The following is a 20,247-nucleotide window of genomic DNA, read 5'->3' as shown; positions in this document are numbered from 1 at the left end:
TGAGGGCAGCACTGATCTAATGGCTGGGTGACAAAGCTGCCCGGAAGGTCCCAGCTTACACTCCCTCCCTTGGACCCGGGCCCTGGACTAGGAACCGGAGAGAGCCTTTGCGAGTGTCCTGTCCATCCTGTTCTCACACAGACTGCTGTCAGGGCACTGATTGAGTTAGCTATGGGTCCCTCACGGACGGCTCACTGGCCAGCAGGAGCAAAGAAGATAACCGATGCTCCACTGGAGGCGTGGAGAGAACGAATGCGGGAATGAATGCAGGAGGTCAGTCCTGACAGTTCAGCCTCTGGGCTCAGGGCTAGAGCTGTGGTCCTCCACCACGGGTGGGGTGGGCGTGGGGGTGACTTGCCCCAGGGGGCATTCAACAAGGAGACATTTCTGAGAGTCTCAACCAGCCCAACACCCGACAGTGCAGGAGGACAGCCCCGCAGGGAAGGCTCAGCTGGACCAATGTGCCCACAGTGTTCCGGAGCTCGGTGCCGTGGCCCCTTAGGATGAAGTGCTCATGGCGCTGAGCTCTTCTTTCAGCTCCAGCAGGGATCATTTTTAAAGACGAATCTGCATTAGTCGAGTCGTAAATTGCCGATGGCAGCGAGGCGCCTTTGGGAGGTTTTCATGGGGAAAAGATGGCTCCGCTCCACCTGCTCTCTGCACCCCTAGTGCCCCTGGCAGCTGCCACAGGCTGCTGGCTCCTTGGGCTGCCGCAGAGCCCATCTCCAGTCGTGACTTTTAGCTCAACTGGGTCTGAGAGCTCCTCACCCTGCTGTGTAACCAGGAGGAGGTGTGTGTGTGTGCGCGCGTGCTTCTTTTAAATGGGGGGGGGCTTTTTCTTCTCCATTAGTGGGAAACAGAAAGATTTCTCCCAAGTTGATCCAGAGAACAGGTCAAACCTGTTCAGTGACAACCAAAGTCAGAGGGCCATCCTGAATCTAGGATCCGCCTTTCTTGTCACATGTGTACCCCCAATCCCTCCTCTTCCTATTGTGTGTATATCCCTAGATTGTCCCCCTCTCATTGCTGTATAACCTATAGTGCAACCCCTTCCTGTGACACAGGTCTTTACCTATAATTAGTGGTTTGCACGTCCCCCAAAGATATATAAGCCTTGGTTAGCAATAAAGATCCCCCTTGGCCTCTCTCAGCACTCCCCTCCCTCTCTCCCCACCACCCTCTTCGCTCCCCTGTTCCCTTTAGCCTTGTCCTCCTTCCCCTCCCCCTCCCCCTCTGTCCTCCCCTCTGGTCTCCCATCTCCACGTGGACCACCAAGCGGGACTGAGGTGAGCATGCCACTATGAACTGTGTCTGGCTCCATTATTTCAATCTCTCTTCTCTCTCTCATGCTCTCTATGACTTTATTTTAATATATCTATATCTGAACTGAACAATTGCGCCTATAAAACCTGTGATTAGCCCCCCCCCCCACCAACATCCATCAGCCTCCTGGGTCCAGAAGACAAGGAGCAGCCGCCCCCAACACCGAGCTCTCCGCCCGGTCTCTCGGGGCCTACCTGGGTCATCGTCCTTCAGCGCCGAGATCTCGTCTTCTATTTTCCTGTGGTGCTGCGTCACGCTTTGGAGCCTCTCCTCCAGACTCACGATCGTCTGCGCGTGCTGCTTGATCTGCTCCTTGTACTCGGCGATCTCCGTCTCGAAGCCGTGCTTCTGTGACTGCCGCTCGTCCTGCAGGGCCTTGGTGGTCTGCTGCTGCAGCAGCATCCGCTCCTCCATCAGGATCTGGGGAGACAGGGGACCGGATCCAGAAGATCATGGGGGTCGGATAGGGGGGCAGCGATAGTAATGACCACACGCCCCTCCTGCTCCCACACAGGGGCTGCGTGTCGGAGGAACGAATCCAGAAGGCTCCTTCGAAGCAAGGATGGTGAGACTCTCACTGCTGGCTTTGGACACGTCACCAGGAAGAATCAGTCACTAAAAACGAAGATCATGTTTGCCCAGTGGAGGGCCAGGGAACAGGAGGAAAGCCCGCATGGAGATGGATTTACACAATGGCTGCACCTGGCAGCTCACACATCCCAGAGATAAGGAGGACAGTGCCGGGGCGGCCTGCCTTTTGTTAAGTGCAACACCAGGTCACCGGAGATGGAGTGATCTCAGTGGCAACTCACAACAGGTTCTGGTCTCCCCCGACACAGGCCGCCTTTGCCCGTGTGGGCCCCTCTGCCTGGCATGCCCTCCTGGTGTCTCAGAGATCACGTCACGTCCTTAGAGAGGCCCTCAACATCAAGCGAAAGGAGATGCCTCCACTACTGTCTCCTCCATCATCTGATTTCATTCCCCCAGTGGCTGGCTGCTGTCTGAAATAAGCCAGTTTCTCTATTTCTTGCTCCCGTGGGAGCAGCTCCCTGGGGGCGGAGACTCTAGTAGCTTGCAGGAGCCCTGCCAGCGGAGTGGGTGACCCGAGGGGCAGCTAACTGCAAGGTCAACTGCTCTGCAGGAGAGAGGGGAAGCGTTCTATTCCCGGGAGGAGTCCCAGCCTCGGAAACCCACAGACACGGCTGTATTCTGTCCCTGGGGGTTTTCGATGAGTCAGAGTTGACTTGATGGCATTGAATTATTAGTATTTTGGTGTGTGGATGCTATCTAGATTCGTGACCGGCATCTAGGCCTAGATGTTCCATGGACAAGAGTCAAATTACAGCAGACGATAATATGGAAAAGCAAATGGTTTTCTATTTCTTAAAAACAAACATCAGTGAGTTCCAAATGGTGAAAACTCTTCAGACCCTTAGCCATGACCACCGTCTCCTCTCTGAGGTTCTTCTTGGTGTCTCTCTCTTGGCTGGCCCCTGCTGCTCAGACAGGGCCTTCCAGGCTCCCGGGATGCCACGCTTCTGCCCTTGCGCCCCATGCTGTCCTGGGCCTCAGCCTCTAACCTTCTCCCCATGGGCCCGTCCTCAGCCGGAGAGCTCACACATGGCCATGGTTTCATCAGTCATGCCTACAGGGTTGTCTCCAGTTAAGACCCCTTGTCTTTTCTCTAAAAGGGATCCGACCTCCCTCAGTGTGGGGGACTTCTGAACGTGGGCACCCAGTGCTCACCTTGGTCTGGACTCCTCTTGTTCAAAAGAGAACCTCCGCCCCAACCTCCACGAACCCGCCCACAGGCGCATCCACATTCCATCTGGACGTCCTCACCCCCTTGCCTGGAAGCCTGCCGCTCTCCTTTGGGGTCTCCCTCTCCTTGGCACTCACATCCGAGAGGCAGCTATCCAGCCTTGGCATTTCTCTTACAGCCATCTCTACAGAACTTCCTTCCCTGATAGAGCTCTGCTCCTCCCAGGGCCCGGCACTGATGCTCCTGGACCACAGCATTGGCCACAGATGCTGAGAAGCAGCCGGTGCTCTGGAGAGCCCCTCCAACCAAGATGGATTGGGATGGAATGTCAACAGTGCTATTGAGGGTGGTGGTAGGGGGGCAGGAGGGGGGCGGGCCTGCTCTTGAACAAGCATTCCCAGGGGAGCATTGTCTTGCCTCCAGGGAAAACCGTGCCAGGCCCAGGGACGCACCACTTACCATCTTTGTCTTGGTCGTTTCCAGTTCAGCTAAGGTCTCGTTGATTTTGATGGTGAGGCCCTCGACTTTCAGACTTTCCATTGCCTTCATCTTCTGGGTCTCTTCTACCATGGCCAGTGCGGTCTTTAACTTGGTGCTTAAAATGTCCTCTTTCTGCACCTTTAATTCCATTTCCTATACGGGCAACAAACACCAGGTGAGCGGACCTGCAGGGATAGACACTGATGTAGCACCCTTCCTTTCTGCGGGCAATTTGGGGGTGTTATTATGCTGCTGACCCTATTGAAGAGCAAAGTCCACGCCATTTCCAGAAGGTTCCAGCGAGTACCCACCGCTTAATATTCAGCCGAATAATTTCTGGCTGCTGAGCTCAGTTCTGCCACCTCCCTGAGTAGGTTTTATTTATTTTTTATAGGATAGCGCTTTAAGTATTTGAGGGGGGCTGTCCTGTCTCTCACTGAATCTATGTTTCAGGTTGAATGGGCTGAGTTCCTTCCACCCTGTGTCATAGGATTTGCCTTCCAGATGCACCCCCACCTCCCTTCCCAGCCCCCTGGGCTCCGAGGCGCTTGTCTTTGCACACACACCTCACTCTTCCTCCTGGAGCGCATCCTTCCCGTCTCTGCCTACCTCAGTTCTACTGGCCTCTGTAACCACGCGGCATTTGGACTTCATGCAGGGCCCGGGTAGGGGCTTCCTAAACATTATTTCATCAAATTTTAAGTGTATCATTGGCACAGGGACTGGGCAGTCTGGGGCTCTGGGGCTGGCAGTGTCGATGACGATCCGTCTGTACAGCCAGAATGCTCCTTAGGAGGGTGGGAGACTTCATCTCACGTACTGCGGACAGACTATCAGAAGAGGCATCGTGCTTGGTAAGGCGGAATGGCGGGTGAAAAGAGGAAGGCCCTCAAGGAGGGAGTGGACACCGTGGTTGTCACCACGGGCTCACACATCACAACAATTGTGAGAACGGCACAGGACTGGGCGGGGTTTCCTTCTGTTGTACTCAGGGCCACCCCAAGCTGGAATGGGATCAACGGCACCTAACCCCAATCACAGCCTCCTGACCCTTTGGGGGAGCCGTGGCTCTTTGGTAGCATCCCTCCCCCCGCATGTGGGAGACTCAGGTTCAGTTCCTCTCATACTGAATCACCGTGTACTGAGCAGGTTTCAGCAGAGCTTCCAGACGGAGACAGACGAGGAAGGGTTGGCAAGTTACTTTCAAGGAACTAGCCAGTCATCCCTGTGAATCACAACTGTTCAATTGCAACCAACCGTGAGGCTGGCCGGCACTGGGCAACGCTTCCGTGTGTGGTGCATCAGGCCACTGTGTGCTGACGGCTAACTCAAAAGCTGCTCACGGCCACAGACGTGGGCCCTGCAGGTCTGTCGTGTTACTGTGTGACTCATCAAGCACGAAGCCCACTCCCAGGCACACACCCAGAGTCTGACACATAGGGTTCGTCAGCTGAGCAATGACTAGCCCAGCGAAATGTCAGAAATGGCGCCGGCATCCCATCATAGGGGAGCATGCAGACTAAATGGGGGTCCATCCAACACAGGGCAGGCCATGGAAGAATGCTCAAGGACGTGGGGGCATTTTTATAGCATTCTAAGTTTAAAGCACAGCTTCCAACTCACCGTGTCCACTTGCGCGGTCTCAAGTGCGTATTTATCGACATCTATAGAAAGACGAGGCTTTTTGCTCCCATGAAGGTTTACAGCCTTGGAAGCCCACAGGGGCAGCTTTACTCTGTCCTACAGGGTCACTAAGATTTGGAATTGATTCGATGGCAGTGAGTTCAAATAATAATCGCTGACGGGTAAGCATCGGATGGCTCACCATAAGGTCAGTAGTTCAAACCCACCAACCGCTCTGCGGGAGAAAGCTGAGGCTGACTGCTCTCATAAAGAGTTATAGCAGTAGTTCTCGACCTGGGGGTCGGGACTCCTTTGGGGGTCAAATGGCCCTTTCACAGGGGCCGCCTGATTCATCACAGTAGCAAAATGAGAGTGATGAAGTAGCAAGGAAAATAATTTTATGGTTGGGGGTCACCACCACATGAGGAACCGGATGAAAGGGTCGAGGCATTAGGAAGGCTGAAAACCACTGAGTTATAACCTTGGAAACCCTACGAATCTGAATAAACTTGTTAACAGTGTTGTTTTTTTTGTTTTGTTTTGTGTTTCCCATCACCATAATATCAACTATAAAGCTGTCAACATAGAGCTGTCCTGGAAGGAATCACATCAAAATGTCAACTGGGCTAACTCTGCTCAGTGCAATCCCAGGTGGCCTTCCATGGTTTCCCCACTCGCTACAATCAACAGCCATCCCCTTTATAATGAGAATGCAAAAGGAAATGGAGGATGTATAAAAAATGCAGTAAAAACTTTATTATTTCCTGAAAGGCTTGCCTGACTACCCCTCCATCCTTTCCGTGCCTCCCCTTGTCTTCTACCCAGTGTTTTTCCATGGTCTTCACAGCCATGTGCAGAGCTGGCCGAAGAGATGCTCATTAGCATCTTCTCACTGGCAGGCGCCCCACAGAGCAACCTGCCACACACCCTTCACAGCCAGGTGTCCCAAGATTCTCTGAGACCCACAGCAAACTGACATAGTTTCTTCGATGCAGCTACCCAAGGACGGAGCTTGCTGCCTGGCACCGTTGCTCCTTGCCAGCCACCTGGCTGCTTCCTCCAGGACAAGATACCAAAGTTCATCATCTCGCTCGGATTCCTCTCTCCCCTTTCTCTTATGTGAGGGGCACTGGCGAGTTTTCCTGTTCATGCAGGTTAATTCCAAACAAAACGTGTTTACCCATGTCTGCGAACAGCGGATGGCTGCAGACAAGTTCTCTGACTAACACACTTGGCCTGGTCTTGTGAAGGGAGGGTTTTCACCACAAGGATTCTCTTTATATCATTGGGTGGGGGTGGGGAACCAAACAATTTTGAAATCAGGGCTAAGTGTTTTCAGCAAAACTCAAGCGGTCATCTTCCCTAGTCACCGGAGCAACTAGACTATGGGACTGCTGCTCCTTATGACACAGGCTTTGGACTCATCAGCTGTCTTAGGGAAGACCTTGAAGATGAACTCAAGGCAGAGAGCTCAGCTCGGAAGGTGATGGCGACTGATTTTTGGAATTCCAAAGGGGTAATACTGGTAGAGTTTCTTGAAGGGCATAAGGTAATCGCAGGGGCTTGTTATGAAGACGTTTTAAAGAAAATTTAAAAAACTGCACGAGCAAGAAAAAGACCAGGAAAGTTGGCCAGGGCTTTGCCCCCATCCTAACAATGCACATGCCTACTCTCCGAGGGTGGCCATGCTGCCCAGGGAGAAGTCCACTGGCAAAGACGACGCCATCCACTGCTCTTACCCCTGCAGACTTCTTTTTGTTCTGAAAAGTTCAAGAGCAATTTTAAGAGAGTATGATGTGAGTCTCTCCAGGACGCTGACACTGCCACTTTTTTGCCTGGTGCAAATAGAAGAAGGCCGGCTTCGTTGGGGAAGGATTTGAGAGATGGAAACACCACCCTCAGGAGTGTGTAGATGGAGAGATGACAGCGTCACATCCTGCTATTTGTGTTTCATAAAGAGTTCTATGAGTTTTGTAGGAAACTTTTGATGTACCCTCCTATAAATCCTATATTTGCCTGCGTAGACGACATCGATGTGTGGATGCCTTTTCTGTAGACCCAAGAGAAACAGCCTGCAAAGAAGCGGCTCCTCACAGGTGGGTGGTGGGTGGGGGGTGTGCCAGAAGGACGAACCATTCTGTCTTGGAAGAAGCAAAGCCCAATGCTCCTTAGGAGGGAGGCCATGTCATCAAAGGAGACCTGACCCCGGAAAGGGACACAGCGCTTGCCGGAGTAGAAGGCAGAGGAAAAGAGGAAGACGCTCCGTGAAATGGACCCACCATATGGCAGTGATGGTCTCAAAGCAAACAACAATTGTGTGGACCAAGTCTGGGTCTCCTCTCTTGAGCATGGCTCTCAGGGGTAGAGATCTGCTCCTGCTTGTCTGCTGTGGTGACTCTAGGCTCCCTCAAAGGCTGTCAGGACCCCTCCCCCACCCTCTGGCGTCACCTTTGTTCCCCGTGTTGTGGACGACATTGCTCATTGTCTTATAAAGAATGCGCTGCAAGAGATCCTGGGGAAAGGTCACATCTGGGTGTAGTAACAATAATGGTCCAACGTCTATGAGCAATTGTTGTCCACTGAGAGGCATGATCCACTGGGGGTTCCTTCTCACCAGAGTAAAACTTGTGATCCAGTCATCAATACCATGACAGGCAATTCTTGTCTCTCTCTCTCTGTCTCTCTTATGTTCATTTCATTCCTGATCTGTTTTATGCCTTGAGTATTCTGCTTTTGAAGTGTTAGTTTCTCTTCTTCTCCTACCCCTAACTGAAGGCTTTCCCAAGAGATCCCGGGTAGATCCCGTAGGGAAGCAGGCGGCTCCCTGACAGCCTGCAGTGAAATACCCTGCTCCAGGGAAGTCCGTCCTACATGCAGCTGTCAGCCCTGAGCAGCAAGTCTTGCCTTGCGCCTCCATTCATCCGGACACTCTCCAGTTGGTGAAGGCCCAGGACGGACACACGATGCAGCTGCTGCTCACGGACACCATGCTTCCCCGAGCAGCAGTCTTGAGAGTGGACCAGCACCACTTGGGCAGTTGCTGTTGTGGGTTGGTATCATGTTGGCTTTGACTTGGGGGTGACCCCCGGAACAGCAGAATGAAAAGTGCCTGCTCCTGCACTATTGTCATGACTACCCATGCATTTGTGTTGGCAGTTGGGGCCAAGGAGCCCGGGTGATGGTGTTGGGTTAGGAGTTGCGTGGTTCTAACCCACCAGCTGGTTCTTGGGAGAAAGTTGAGGCTGTCCGCTCCGTAAAGACTTACTGTTTCGAAAACCTAACGCAGGGTCGCTATGAACGAACCAGACTGGCTGGCTGGGGGCTTAATTTGGGGTTTGGTGGTTCTGATCGCTATGTGTCTGAGTGTCTTCCATCGAGGCACCTCATCTTCCGTCAATATTCTGTTGTGATCGATAGGGGTTCCGTGGGCTAATGCTCAGAAGTAAATCACCAGGCCTTCTCCCTTGCCTGTTGTGGAGCCTTGGATGTTGCTGCGGTGCTGGAAGCGATGCCATTGGTATTTCAAATGCCGGCAGGGTCACATGCGGTGGACAGATAGACTTTCCAGGCTAGGCAGTGTCCCTTAGACTACCGCTTAAAGTGCAGATGCCCCAGTTCACTCTCCCTCATACCAAACTCCAGGCCATCAAGTGCATTCTAACTCACAAGAACTCCGTCAGACAGGCAGCAGGGCCTCTGTGGGTTTCTGAGACTGTAACAGTTTACAGGAGTAGAAAGCCCCAGCATTCTCCTGCACAGAAGCTGGTGGTTTCGAACTGCTGACTTGTGGTGAGCAGCCCCCCGGGAACCACTGCATCACCAGGGCTCCGTGAATCAGAGACTCTTAAAATAAACTGCCGGATGATTCGGAGGTGTGACAATATTTGAGAATTTTTCTCTGACACGGTGGTTTCGAGATGGACATGAATAGAATTGAGGATGGTTTGAGACTTGTCTGGTCTTGAAAAGTCTTCCAAATCAAAAGTCCTTGTACTGAAATGTAACCCAGTGCCGTCAGATGATGGGCTTGCCTGTCACCGACCGGCTTTGACCTTGAGATATTGGACTGTGTGTGGCTGCCTTGCACCGTGTGGACCCAAGAAGAATGACGTCTATTCTGTGGCTGCTGAGACATCTAGCATAGGATCTGATCATGTGCAACCCCCCACCGCCCCCCGATGGCATGGGCTCCTCCCAGTAATAGCACTGAACGTGTTCTCATAACGATGATATCATGTTGGAGCGGGGTGGGGGAGGGTGGCATCAAAGTGCTCAGCGAGTCAGACTTTCTTAACCAGAAAGAGGTGCGACCAGCGAGCACTGTGCAGAGCAATCAGAGAGCCTGGGGTTCGAATCCTGCCCCTCCACCTCCTGGCTGTGAGCTCTCAATAAAAAGACAGGCCTGCCAGGTTCTCTGTGGCTTTATGTGCGGGTTCACAGACACGTCTCATAGCGACTCCATAAGGCCAGTCGATTCAGGGTATCCAGGACACAGAGATGGTAAGCAAGTTACCTAAGATCCCACAGCCCGAGAGTGGCGGAGGCCTGATAAGCCCTCCCTCAGTCTCGCGGGACTGGGCCACCTCCATTGTTCCCTCTTTGAGCCGCGTACCTCTTTCTGCTTGGTTAAGTGGTTCTCCAGATCCTGCACCTTTTTCTTTTCCTTCTCGATGGCCTCCTTGGCTTTGTTCTTCTCGTACGCAATGCTGCTCTCTGCAATCTGCAAGTCGGTGACAAGGGGTTTGGGGACATGGGCATGAAAAAGGAAGGGACAGGACACCACAAAGGGGAGCCAGGATTAGTAAGCGTGGAAACCAGTGAGTCAGGGTCTGGGCGCGAGAGAGGAGAGGCAGGGTTTGTACTTGGCTGCTCATGTGCATTGTGTTCTAGGCTGGGTTTCAGGAAGGGACTTCCTGGTCAGTGTGGAGGTCAAGCCTGAGCCTCTGACCCACCTGGCACACGTTGGCACCATACGGCCTCTGCCTGGAAGCACTTGGCTCCTTGAGTAGTGGGGCAGGAGAGCCAAGTCCTAGGAGAGGTTTCTGGTCCTGGCAGGCCCGGCACCTCCCCAGTCTACAGAAGGTTCAACCTCATGCCCAGGAGAGTTTGGATCTGGGAACATGCACTGCCCTAAGCCTGGTGACAGGGAGGGGCTAGTGGTCCTGGGGAAGCCACGTGGCCAAAGCAGGGTAAAAAATTCTACCGGTAGCTGTTGAACACATTGCAATTATACTGCCCACACAAAAGAAAGTTCATAAGAAAACTACTTTTTAAATGTGTATTAGTGGTATTATTACAAAGCACAATGGAGGGAGTTGGTGTCAATGAATTGTCCAGGCAAATCATATTGAATTGGTAATGTTTTATATATAATGTTTTCCAGTTTTGGGGGGAATCTCCATATGGAGTTATGTTGGGGGGGGGAGCTTTCAGAGTACACATCTTACCCCCTAGGTGAGCACTGAGCAACTCGCTCTGAGTTAGTGCACGAGTGGCATCTCCTGGGAAGGTTCTCTCTGGTCACAGTGAATATTTTTGTAAATGCAGTTTCACTCAAACCTCATTTTTTTGTAAAAAAAAAACCTCATTTTTTTGGGATGGCTGATTTAAGAGAAAAGCATGTGGCTGGGAAATTATGTTTATTGCTCAGGAAAGATGCCTCAGAAATTATTGTGATGTTGAACACAGCTTACAAGGACAGAACTATGGGAAAAACTCAGTGTACAAGTGGTTTTCTTGTTTCAAAATAGGTGAAATGTCGATTGATGACAAACCTTGTTCTGGACATCCATCAACTTCCCGGACGGATGAAAATGTCAACTCATAGTGCATTTGGAGTGCATTCCAGGAGGTGAGACTGTTCATCAAGCTTTCTATTTAGAGCAGTGGTTCTCAACCTGTGGGTCATGACCCCTTTGGGGGTAAAATGACCCTTTCACAGGAGTTGCCTGATTCATAAAGTAACAAAATTACAATTATGAAGTAGCAACGAAAATAATTTTATGGTTGGGGGTCACCAGAACATGAGGAAGTGTATTAAAGGGTTGAGGCATTAGGAAGGTTGAGAACCACTTAGTTAGAGGTTCTGAAAAGATTTGTTGTAACAGCGTGTGACAAAAAAAGGCTTGGTTTGTGGCAGATGGGGCTCTGGTTTTGCCACCACAACAATGCACCTGCTCATGCAGCCATCTCAGTGTGCCAGTTTTGCTCAATACCACCCCCCCCAGCATTCCTCTCTTGCCTGATGCACCTGACTCACCTGACCTCACTCTGTCTGACTTATTTTTGTTTCTGCGAATACAGTGGGGGCATGAAAGCACGGCGACTTGAATATGTAGAAGAGGTGAAGAAGAAAATGACAGAGGTGCTGTCAGCCACCCAAACAGATGAGTTTGGAAAATGTTTCCAAGAATAGAATTGCAGATTTGACAAATACAGTAAGTGTAATGGAGAGTACTTTGAAGGTGATAAGGTTGGTTTGTAAAACAATTTAAATACATAGCTTTGAAAAAAATCTGGTTGGTGGTACAGCCTCATATGCATAGGTAATGTAAACAAGAAAATGGGAGACTATGTACTAGGATGCAAATTGGCGCACTCTGAATCAGGAGTTGGGACTATAGCAATTTATTGTTGTCTTTTCACTCGTCCATAACTTCTAAATTTTCTTTAGTGAGCATGCATTGTTGCAAAAACCACCACCACTACCAGAGCCCAAAAGGAAAAGAGCCCAAACCCCAGATAATTAACTTTTGTGTTTTAAAGAACTCTTCATCTTTCATCTGAGAGCTAGTGCCAGGAGACGGAGGCTGTCAGGAGGGCGGTGCCTGCGGCCCTGGAGAAAGGACTATTGTTTCCAACGGCCATGACCTTTCAGCCCAACATCCTTGGCCCTCTGCCCGCCTCACCCCATGTTTGTACCATTCTCCCTACCCACCCAGGACTCTGCCGTCACCTTGCTTGAGCCTGCCCAGCCCCCACGTTGCGTGTGGAGGGCCTGCCTGACAGCAGGTCCCTCGGGACTTTCCTCCTCACTGCCCCTTCTCCTGCAGTGTGGGGAGACCCTTCTCTCTCGACGCTCCTTGCTGTGTGTCGTTGTTAGGTGCCATGAGTCTGTTCCGACTCGTAGCGACCCTATGAACGACAAACCAAAACACCCCATGGTCCTACGTCATCTCACAATTGCTCTATGTTCGAGCCCATTGTCGAAGCCACTGTGCCAGTCCATCTCACCTAGAGTTCACAGCCCCCCGCCAAGCACGGTGGCCTTCCCCAGGAACGCATTTCTCCTGACAGCATTTCGAAGTATACAAGAAGTCTCGCCAGCCTTGCCTCTAAGGAGTACTCTGGCCCTACTTCTTCCAAGACAGGTCTGTCTGTCCGTGTGACAGCCGCTGGTACTTTCAATCTGTGTTGTCAGCACAATACCAACACGTGTATTCTCCTCCGGGCTTCCTTATTCAATGCCCAACTTTCATGTGCATATGAGATGATTGAAAATACCTTGGTCAGGCGCACCTTAGTCCTCAAAGAAACATCCTTGCTTTCCAACATTTTTCCAAGGTGTTGTGCAGCAGATTTACCTAATGCAATGTATCTTTTGATCTCTAGACCGTTGCTTCCATGAGCATATACTGTAGATCCAAGCAAGGCAAATCCTTGACAACCCCAGTCTCTTCTCTGCTGACCCTGATGTTATGTATCGGTCTAGTTGCGAGGATTTTGGTCTTTCCCATTGAGCTATAATTCAGACTGGAGACTGCAAGCCTTCACTGTCATCTGCAAGTGCTTCAAGCCCGCATCACTTTCAGAGAGCAATCTTGCGTTGTCTGCATTGTTAATAAATGTGTTAGGCTGGGTTGTCTAGAGAAACAAATCCAATGACATGCATAGATGTATAAGAAAGAGCTTTATGCCAGCAAGTGATTTTATATCAAGAAGGCATTCCAGCCCAGTTCAACTTAACGCTGTAGGTCCAATGCTTGTTGAGACCCTCCGCAGACTGGCTTAACTGCTGCCTGATGCTGGAGAGAGATGGAGTGGGATGCTGGAGGATCGGAGGACAGTGTGCGCAGAGTTTCTTAGATCCAAAATTGGTGGAAACATGGCAGGGTCGTGGACAGGCCACGTGGGGTGGCTCTCAGAGGCAGGCAGAGTTCCAGTAAAGCAGGAAGGCAAAGAAGCTGAGTGTCCCCAGTGTCTTTCACGCTACACAAGAAGGCGTATGACATCGCGGAAGTGACATCAGGCTGCAACCCAGTTGATAGATTGGGCCCTGCTCCTATTCTTACCCAGGAGTGAGTAGCTGACATAATCCTTAGCTATCACAATAAGCCTTCCTCCAATTCTGATGCCACATTATCTTCATATAATCCAATCTCGCTAATGACTTGCTCCACATACAGATTAAATCAATATGTGAGAGATACAATCCTGATGTACACCTTTGCTGACTTTAAACCATGCAGAAGTCCCTTGGTCTACACCAACAGCCTACCTCTTGCTCTACGTACAAGTTCCAAAGGAGTATAATGAAGTAATCCTTAATTCCCACTCTTCTCACGGCTATCCGCAGTTTGTTATGATTCACACAGTCGAATGTCTTGGCATAGACAATAAAATTCAAGTAGACATCTTTCTGGTATTCTCTACGCACAGCCAAGATCCATCTGCATCAGGAATGCTATGCCTTGTGCATCCCTCTTCTGAATCAGGTCGAAATCTCTGACAACTCCTTATCAATGTACCACTGCGACCATGCTGAGTAATCTTCAGCAAGATCGTATTTGCTTGATATCAATGACATTGCTCTGTAGTTTGAGCATCCTGTTGAGTCACCTTTTTTTGGAATGTGTACAAATATGGACCTCTTCCAGTCAGTTGGCCAAGTAGCTGTCTTCCAAATTTCCTGGCGTAGGTGAGTGAGTGCTTCCAGTGCTTCAGCAGCCTGTTGAGACATTTCAGTTGGTCTTCGATCACCTCCTGGAGCCTTGTTTTTGCTTTCAATGCTTTCAGGGCAGCTTAAATTTCCTCCTTCAGCACCACTGGTTCTTCCTCATATGCCACCTCCTGAAAGGGTGAAATGTCCACTAGTTCTTGTTGGTGCAGTGACTCTATTCTATCTTCTTTTGATGCTTCCTGCATCATTCAATATTTTATCCATAGGATCTTTCAATATTGCCACTTGAGTCTTGAATTTTTTCCCAGTTATTTCAGTTGAAGATACACTGAGTGTGTTCTTCATTGTGGTTCTCTAAGTCTGGGTCTCTGCATATTTCATTATCATATTTTATTTTGTCTTCTCTAGATGCCCTGTGAATTTTTTTGATCAGCTCTTTGGTTTCATTATGTAGGAGTAGGAGTCCTGGCGTAGTGGTCACGAGTTGGGCTGCAACCTGCATAGTCGGCAGTTTGGAGCCACCAGCAGCTCCGAGGAAGAAAGGCTGGACTTTCCACTCTCATAACAGTTACAGTCTTGGAGACGACCCACAGGGGTCATGATGAGCTAGCATTGACTTGATGGCAGTGAGCATGGTTTTTGGATCCTGAGATTAAGAGCACGTTTCAGAGTCTCTGCTGACTTCCGCTGTGATCTTTTCTTTCCTGTCTCTTAAATGACATTTTGCTTTCTTCATGAATGATGGTACTTATGACCGACTCCCCCACCCCTACCACACACACACACACACACACACACACACACACACACACACACACACACACACATCAGGTCTTCTGTCCTTAGTGATCAATCTGTCAAATCTGTTCTTGAGATGCAGGTGGGATAGACTCAGTGCTGTATTTTGGATCTCATGGACTTGGTTAAAATTTCTTCAGCTTCTCCCTGAGCAATTGGTGGTCTGTTCCACAAGCAGCTACTGGGTTGGTTTTAGCAGCGGATAGTCAGCCTAGCCATGGTCACTCCCCACAGAGGTAGTCAATTTGATTTCTGTGGATTCCATCGGGAGAAGTCCATGTGTACAGTTTCCTTTTGTGGTTTTGGAAAAAGGGATTTATTATGAACAAATTGTTGGTCTTGAAAATTCTATCACATGATCTCTGGCTTTGTTTCTATCACAAAGACCACATCTTCCATCGACCGTTCCTTCCATTCTGTTTCCAACGTTGACATTCCAATTGATGATCATCTCCAGAGCATCTGGATTTAATGTTTGCTCAATTTCAGACTCATGGCATTGGCTGATAGAATCCTTCTATTTCCTTATTAGTAGTTATAGCGGTTGGTGCACACATTTGCAGAGATACACAATCCTATCACGGACAGCATTGTGCTTGAAGATAGATCTGACATGTCCTTGTTGAGGACAGGCGCAACGCCATTCCTCTTGGCTGCGACATTCCCAGCGCAGTCAATCACACGATTTTCTGATTCAAAGTAGACAATACCAGTCTGTTTTTAGCTCACGAATGCCTCGGATATCGAACTTTATACGTGCCATTTCATTTTTGAGGACTTCCAGTTTTCCTAGATTCATTCTTCGTACATTCCAAACTCCCAACTGTTAGTAGATATGTTGCAGCTGTCTCTTCTCATTTTGATTCATGCCCCATCACAGATGATGGTCCTGAAGGCTTTACCTCCACGGGATCACTCCATTCACGTCATCATGGTCGACTCTACATTGAGAAGGCACCCCTTCATCATATGTCGAGCGCCTTCTGAGCTGAGGGGCTCATCAGCTGCCACTCTCCCCGACAATGTTCATCTTCTCTTCATTAGTCCTTCCACAGCCGACAGTGCTTGATGCTGTGCAGAGGCTTTCAGCGGTTAATTCCTTGGAAGCGGACGGCTGATTGCTTCTTTGAAGTCTGTTTGTCATCTGGACGCTCCGCTGAAACCTGCTCACTGTGGGCGACCCTGGTGACATTAGAAATCCCAGCGATGCAGTCTCCAGCATCACAGGTATCACACAAGCTATCACAGGGCAACAAACGGGCAGACCAGAGGTGGATGCAGCTGCTTGGGATCCTGTAAATGAAACAGAGCTGATGATGTGAGGTCCCTGCACTGCACGATGGAGGCAGACGCGCCTCTACTCTGCAGTACTCCGAACAGGGCTGAGACGGCTATCTCCATTTCACAGGTGAGGAGGTCAAGGCCAGAGCTGAAGTTGTGAGAGGTCAAGGAACATTGCCAAGGTCACACAGCTGGGAGGTGCCTCTTAGACCAGTTTCCCTGCCCTGCTCACTGTGGAATCCGGCCTCTGGAGCTTGCCTTACCTGCCCCCTGTTTCACACCCACTGCACCTGGAGGCAGGAGGCCTGTTTATATGTTTACACTTGGAGAAGCATGCCTGGGCCCTCCCCTCAATGAAGTTCATTCTGGGTCACTGGCTGCATCGGTGCTTCCAATGTGTGACCACACTGACGCCTCTCACTTCACCTTGCTACTTTACAGACACGGCGTGTTCGTGGTGAGCTGGGATTTGAACCCAGCGTTCACATGCTGGGCTCACCCTGCTCTTCTTCTTGGCAGCCCGTCCTGCCGCCCCTCCTCCTGCTTCTATGACCCCACTGTCTGCACCTCCCCTCTCTCCTCTACCCCCACTTCTCGGCCCACTTGCGCTTCTCCGCTGCACATGTTCCTTGTCACCCCAGGTCCTCCTTGGGCGGCTCCTTCTCCCACCAGACTCCATCCCTCCACTTATCTTTCCCGTGGCTCTCTGGCCTCACCTGGGGCATGGTGCATGGCTGTCGGGCTCCTGGGGAGCCTGGCCCTGGCCTGCCCGTTCACCTCGGGGCCCCTGGCACTCAAAGCAGGGCCGGCCACACGTGGATTCACAGAACCACTTTGCTGAATGAATGAACGTATGAATGGAGTAAACGGTTTATGAAATGATTGGCCCATTTCTGAACTTTCCATGAGGGCCCCCACAGGGCTGTCTGTGTCCACTCCTGTCCCTAGAGCCTGGGTCATGGCGGATCATCCTGGGGCCTGAGTGAACATGTCCCTGGCCTTCAGGATCCCTTCTGTGACATCCATACACCACATGGTCATTAAAGTGACCTGAAGTGACCTTCTTCTTGGCTTGGTCTGGGTCTGCCTTTTAGGGAGAGTATGCCTTTAGGCCAGGCAGGCATGAGAAGATAGATGCAGATGTCCCTGCTTGTCCTGGGCCTGGAGACCTCTCCCCACTTCCACCCTCTCTACAGTGGGGGCTTTCTTACCCATTCTATTACCCCTTGGGCTCACTTGATGTGACCATGATATGATCTGTTTTCATACATGCCTACTCCATCTCAATCTGTGACATCTGTTGTGTCTTGTACCACCTGTCCGTCAGTCTGGGGTAGGTCGGCTTGGGAGACCATGAAGCCAGCAGGCCAGAGAGAGAGGGTGTGTGCTCTCCCAGGACCACGCCACAAATACCTTCCTATGACTCTGGCTGAGAGGCCCACAGGACGATAATAATCCCACAGGAGGTAGGGATTATTATTGTTCCCATTTAACAGATGAGGAGACAGAGGGATAGAAGTCGCTACCCCTACAGCTAGTAAGGGGCAGATATCGACAGCTGTCAGCAGAGGCACGGTGGGGCAGGGAAGCTTGCCTCCGGCGCCGGGTTTGGGCTGGAGCGCTCTGCTCCTCGTACCTCCTTCTGCTGGGTCAGGTGGTTCTCCAGGTCCTGAGCTCTCCTCTTTTCGGCCTCCCAGGCTTCCCTCGCTTTTCTTCTCTCGTGGGCCATGCTGCTCTCCAGCACCTGCAAGCCGAGGACCAGTGCTGTGGGGCTGCCTGCACCCTTAGGTGGGAAATCGCAAGTCACGAGGAGGAGGATGACCACAGGTGGGGAACCGGGAGCAGGGCTTTTTTTCCCCTTTTTGACAACTGTTCATTACAAAATGTATTCAGCCGTATTAAGGCGTCCCCGAGGGGTGCCGGGTTAATATGCTCAGCTGCTCCATGAACCCAGCTGGAGTCATGTCAGAAGAAAGGCCTGGCAATCTGCTTCTTTAAAGCAAACTGGCCTTCATGAAGAAAACACTGAGGAGCACGGTCCTCCTCAGACACACGTGGGGTGAGAGGGGGAGGGTGGGTGAGCGGCCCAAGTGCGTGCTGTCTGTGAGCAACAAGGCCAGGACTTGAACCCAGTGAGGACAGATAGCCCACTGCCTACAGGCAGGGCCTTGGTAAGGAGCCAGTGAGCGGAGAGAGCCAGGCCGCTTTACCACCTGCTGTGCCAGACACCTCTCAGGTCCACACCCCGCACTTTCCCTTGATCGACCGAAATAATTTCTAATGCATCGGTCTTGGAAGAGAGCAGCACACCGACTGACATACGGCTTTCTAGAAAACTCGAAACCAAACTCACCGGCATCAAATTGACTCTGCCTCTTGGCGACCCAGTATGACAGAGTGGAGCTGCCCCGTGGGTTTCAGAGACTGTAAATCTCATGGAGTAGGAAGCCTCATCTTTATCCTTTGGAGTGCTGGGTGGAATTGAACTGCTGACCTTGGGGTTAGCAGCCCAAAGCAGAACCCATGATAGCACCAGGGCTCCTAACTGCAAACTCACTGGCATGGCGTGGATTCCGACTCATAGGGACTCTGTAGGAGTGGGTAGAACTGCCCCTTTGCGTTTCCAAGTCTTTAAATCAGGGGTCCTCAAACTTTTTAAACAGGGGGCCAGTTCACTGTCCCTCAGACCATTGGGAGGGCCGGACTATAGTTTTTAAAAAAAACTATGAACAAATTCCTATATACACTGTACAAGTCGGCTGCTAAGCAGGACAGGCAGCGGCAGCAAAAACACTCCACGGGCTGGATAAATGTCCTTGGTAGGCTGCATCCGGCCCGCGGGCCGTGGTTTGAGGACCCCTGCTTTAAATCATTGCAGGAGTAGATATCCTTGTGCCCTTCCTGGGATGGCCATTTAGGGAAGACAAGGGGCAGTGAGTGTTTGCTGCCCATCACCAAGGAAGGGGATCTTGCTGATAGGCTATTCTCCTAAGTGGCTTAATGCAAATGGCCAAAGGGTGTGCATGCACCGCGGGCCAGGCCCTTGTTCCTAGTGACTGCCGGAAAGGATGCCTGAGCTACCAAATGGGCTGTGCTTTCCACACTGCATTGACTGTCAGTCTTTGAGACATGGTACGTGGCTCCCATTCTAACAGGTGGTTGGGGGTCTCAGAATAGCCCACAAAAGGTATTTAGTCCGTTTTACTCAAAAGCCCCCTGGCTCCTGTGGGCCGGAGTAGAACAGTGCTCCGCAGGGTTTCAGTAGCTGACTTTTCAGAAGTAGATCTCCAGGCCTTTCTTCTGAGGCGCCTCTGGGTCAACTCGAACCTCCAGCCTTTCAGTTAACAGCTCAGCGCGTTAATCGTTTGCACGGCCCAGGGATTCCATAACATGACGGAAAGAATATATAAATTTGAACAGAAGTGGTTAAACGAAACACAGAAAGCAACATGTAGGACACCCTGAAGTTCCAAAGCCAGCCCTAAACAAAGCAGGGCAGTCGGGACTCGGTGGGAGGTGAGGGTAAGGGAGGGAGGGCGGAGAGTAATATTAACTTGGAAAGTTTGAGGGACGTTTTAGGTAAGATATTTTCCTGTAAACCGTGAATGAGACGTTCAGGCCCTTCCAGCCTCTGATCTGCTAGAATCAGGGCATCCCTGGACCACTCCCCACAGTTCAGGGAGCATGGGCCACCAGGGCTGGCTGTTTTGCATGACCCCGGTCCTAGCCCCCTTAGCGACTTTTCTCCATAGCTCAGAAGCCCTGTGCAGGGCTGAGAAGAGTTGGAATCGACTCCAAGTCCATTGTTTTCTGGCGGCAGAAGAGTTCATAAAGAGAAAGATCAGGTAACTACTTGAGGTGGAATGACGGGGTCCGATTTCCTAGCTTAAACCAGAGGTAGGGTTGCCTACAGGCCAGGGGGCTGACCTTCTCACAGACCTGAGGTGACCCGGTCACAGGCCTCCCCTCTGCAATCGGACTGTCCTTAAATCTCTCTGCTGCTGTGCCCCGTGGCCCTGGAATCTATAAATTCAAGGATCTGTCGGCTCCATGCTGCTGACCCCTCTGTGGCATTTGGCTC

The 20,247-nt window shown here is 51.0% G+C and overlaps 1 protein-coding gene across 1 annotated transcript in view; it reads right to left on the bottom strand.

Moving 5' to 3' along the window:
• FHAD1 (forkhead associated phosphopeptide binding domain 1) overlaps nt 1-20,247 on the bottom strand; it is a 145,393-nt gene that overhangs the window by 25,194 nt on the left and 99,952 nt on the right. The window contains exons 17-20 of the mRNA XM_075561659.1: nt 17,803-17,910; nt 9,801-9,908; nt 3,545-3,718; nt 1,518-1,743 (exon numbers count right to left, since the gene is read on the bottom strand). Coding sequence (XP_075417774.1) covers nt 1,518-1,743; nt 3,545-3,718; nt 9,801-9,908; nt 17,803-17,910 — 616 coding nt within the window. The remainder of the gene's footprint in view (nt 1-1,517; nt 1,744-3,544; nt 3,719-9,800; nt 9,909-17,802; nt 17,911-20,247) is intronic.

This window comes from Tenrec ecaudatus, chromosome 1 (genome assembly GCF_050624435.1).
Source record: "Tenrec ecaudatus isolate mTenEca1 chromosome 1, mTenEca1.hap1, whole genome shotgun sequence".
Lineage (NCBI taxonomy): Eukaryota > Metazoa > Chordata > Mammalia > Afrosoricida > Tenrecidae > Tenrec > Tenrec ecaudatus.
Note: the sequence above shows the minus strand (reverse complement) of the source record. Positions and strands in the feature narration are given on the sequence as shown.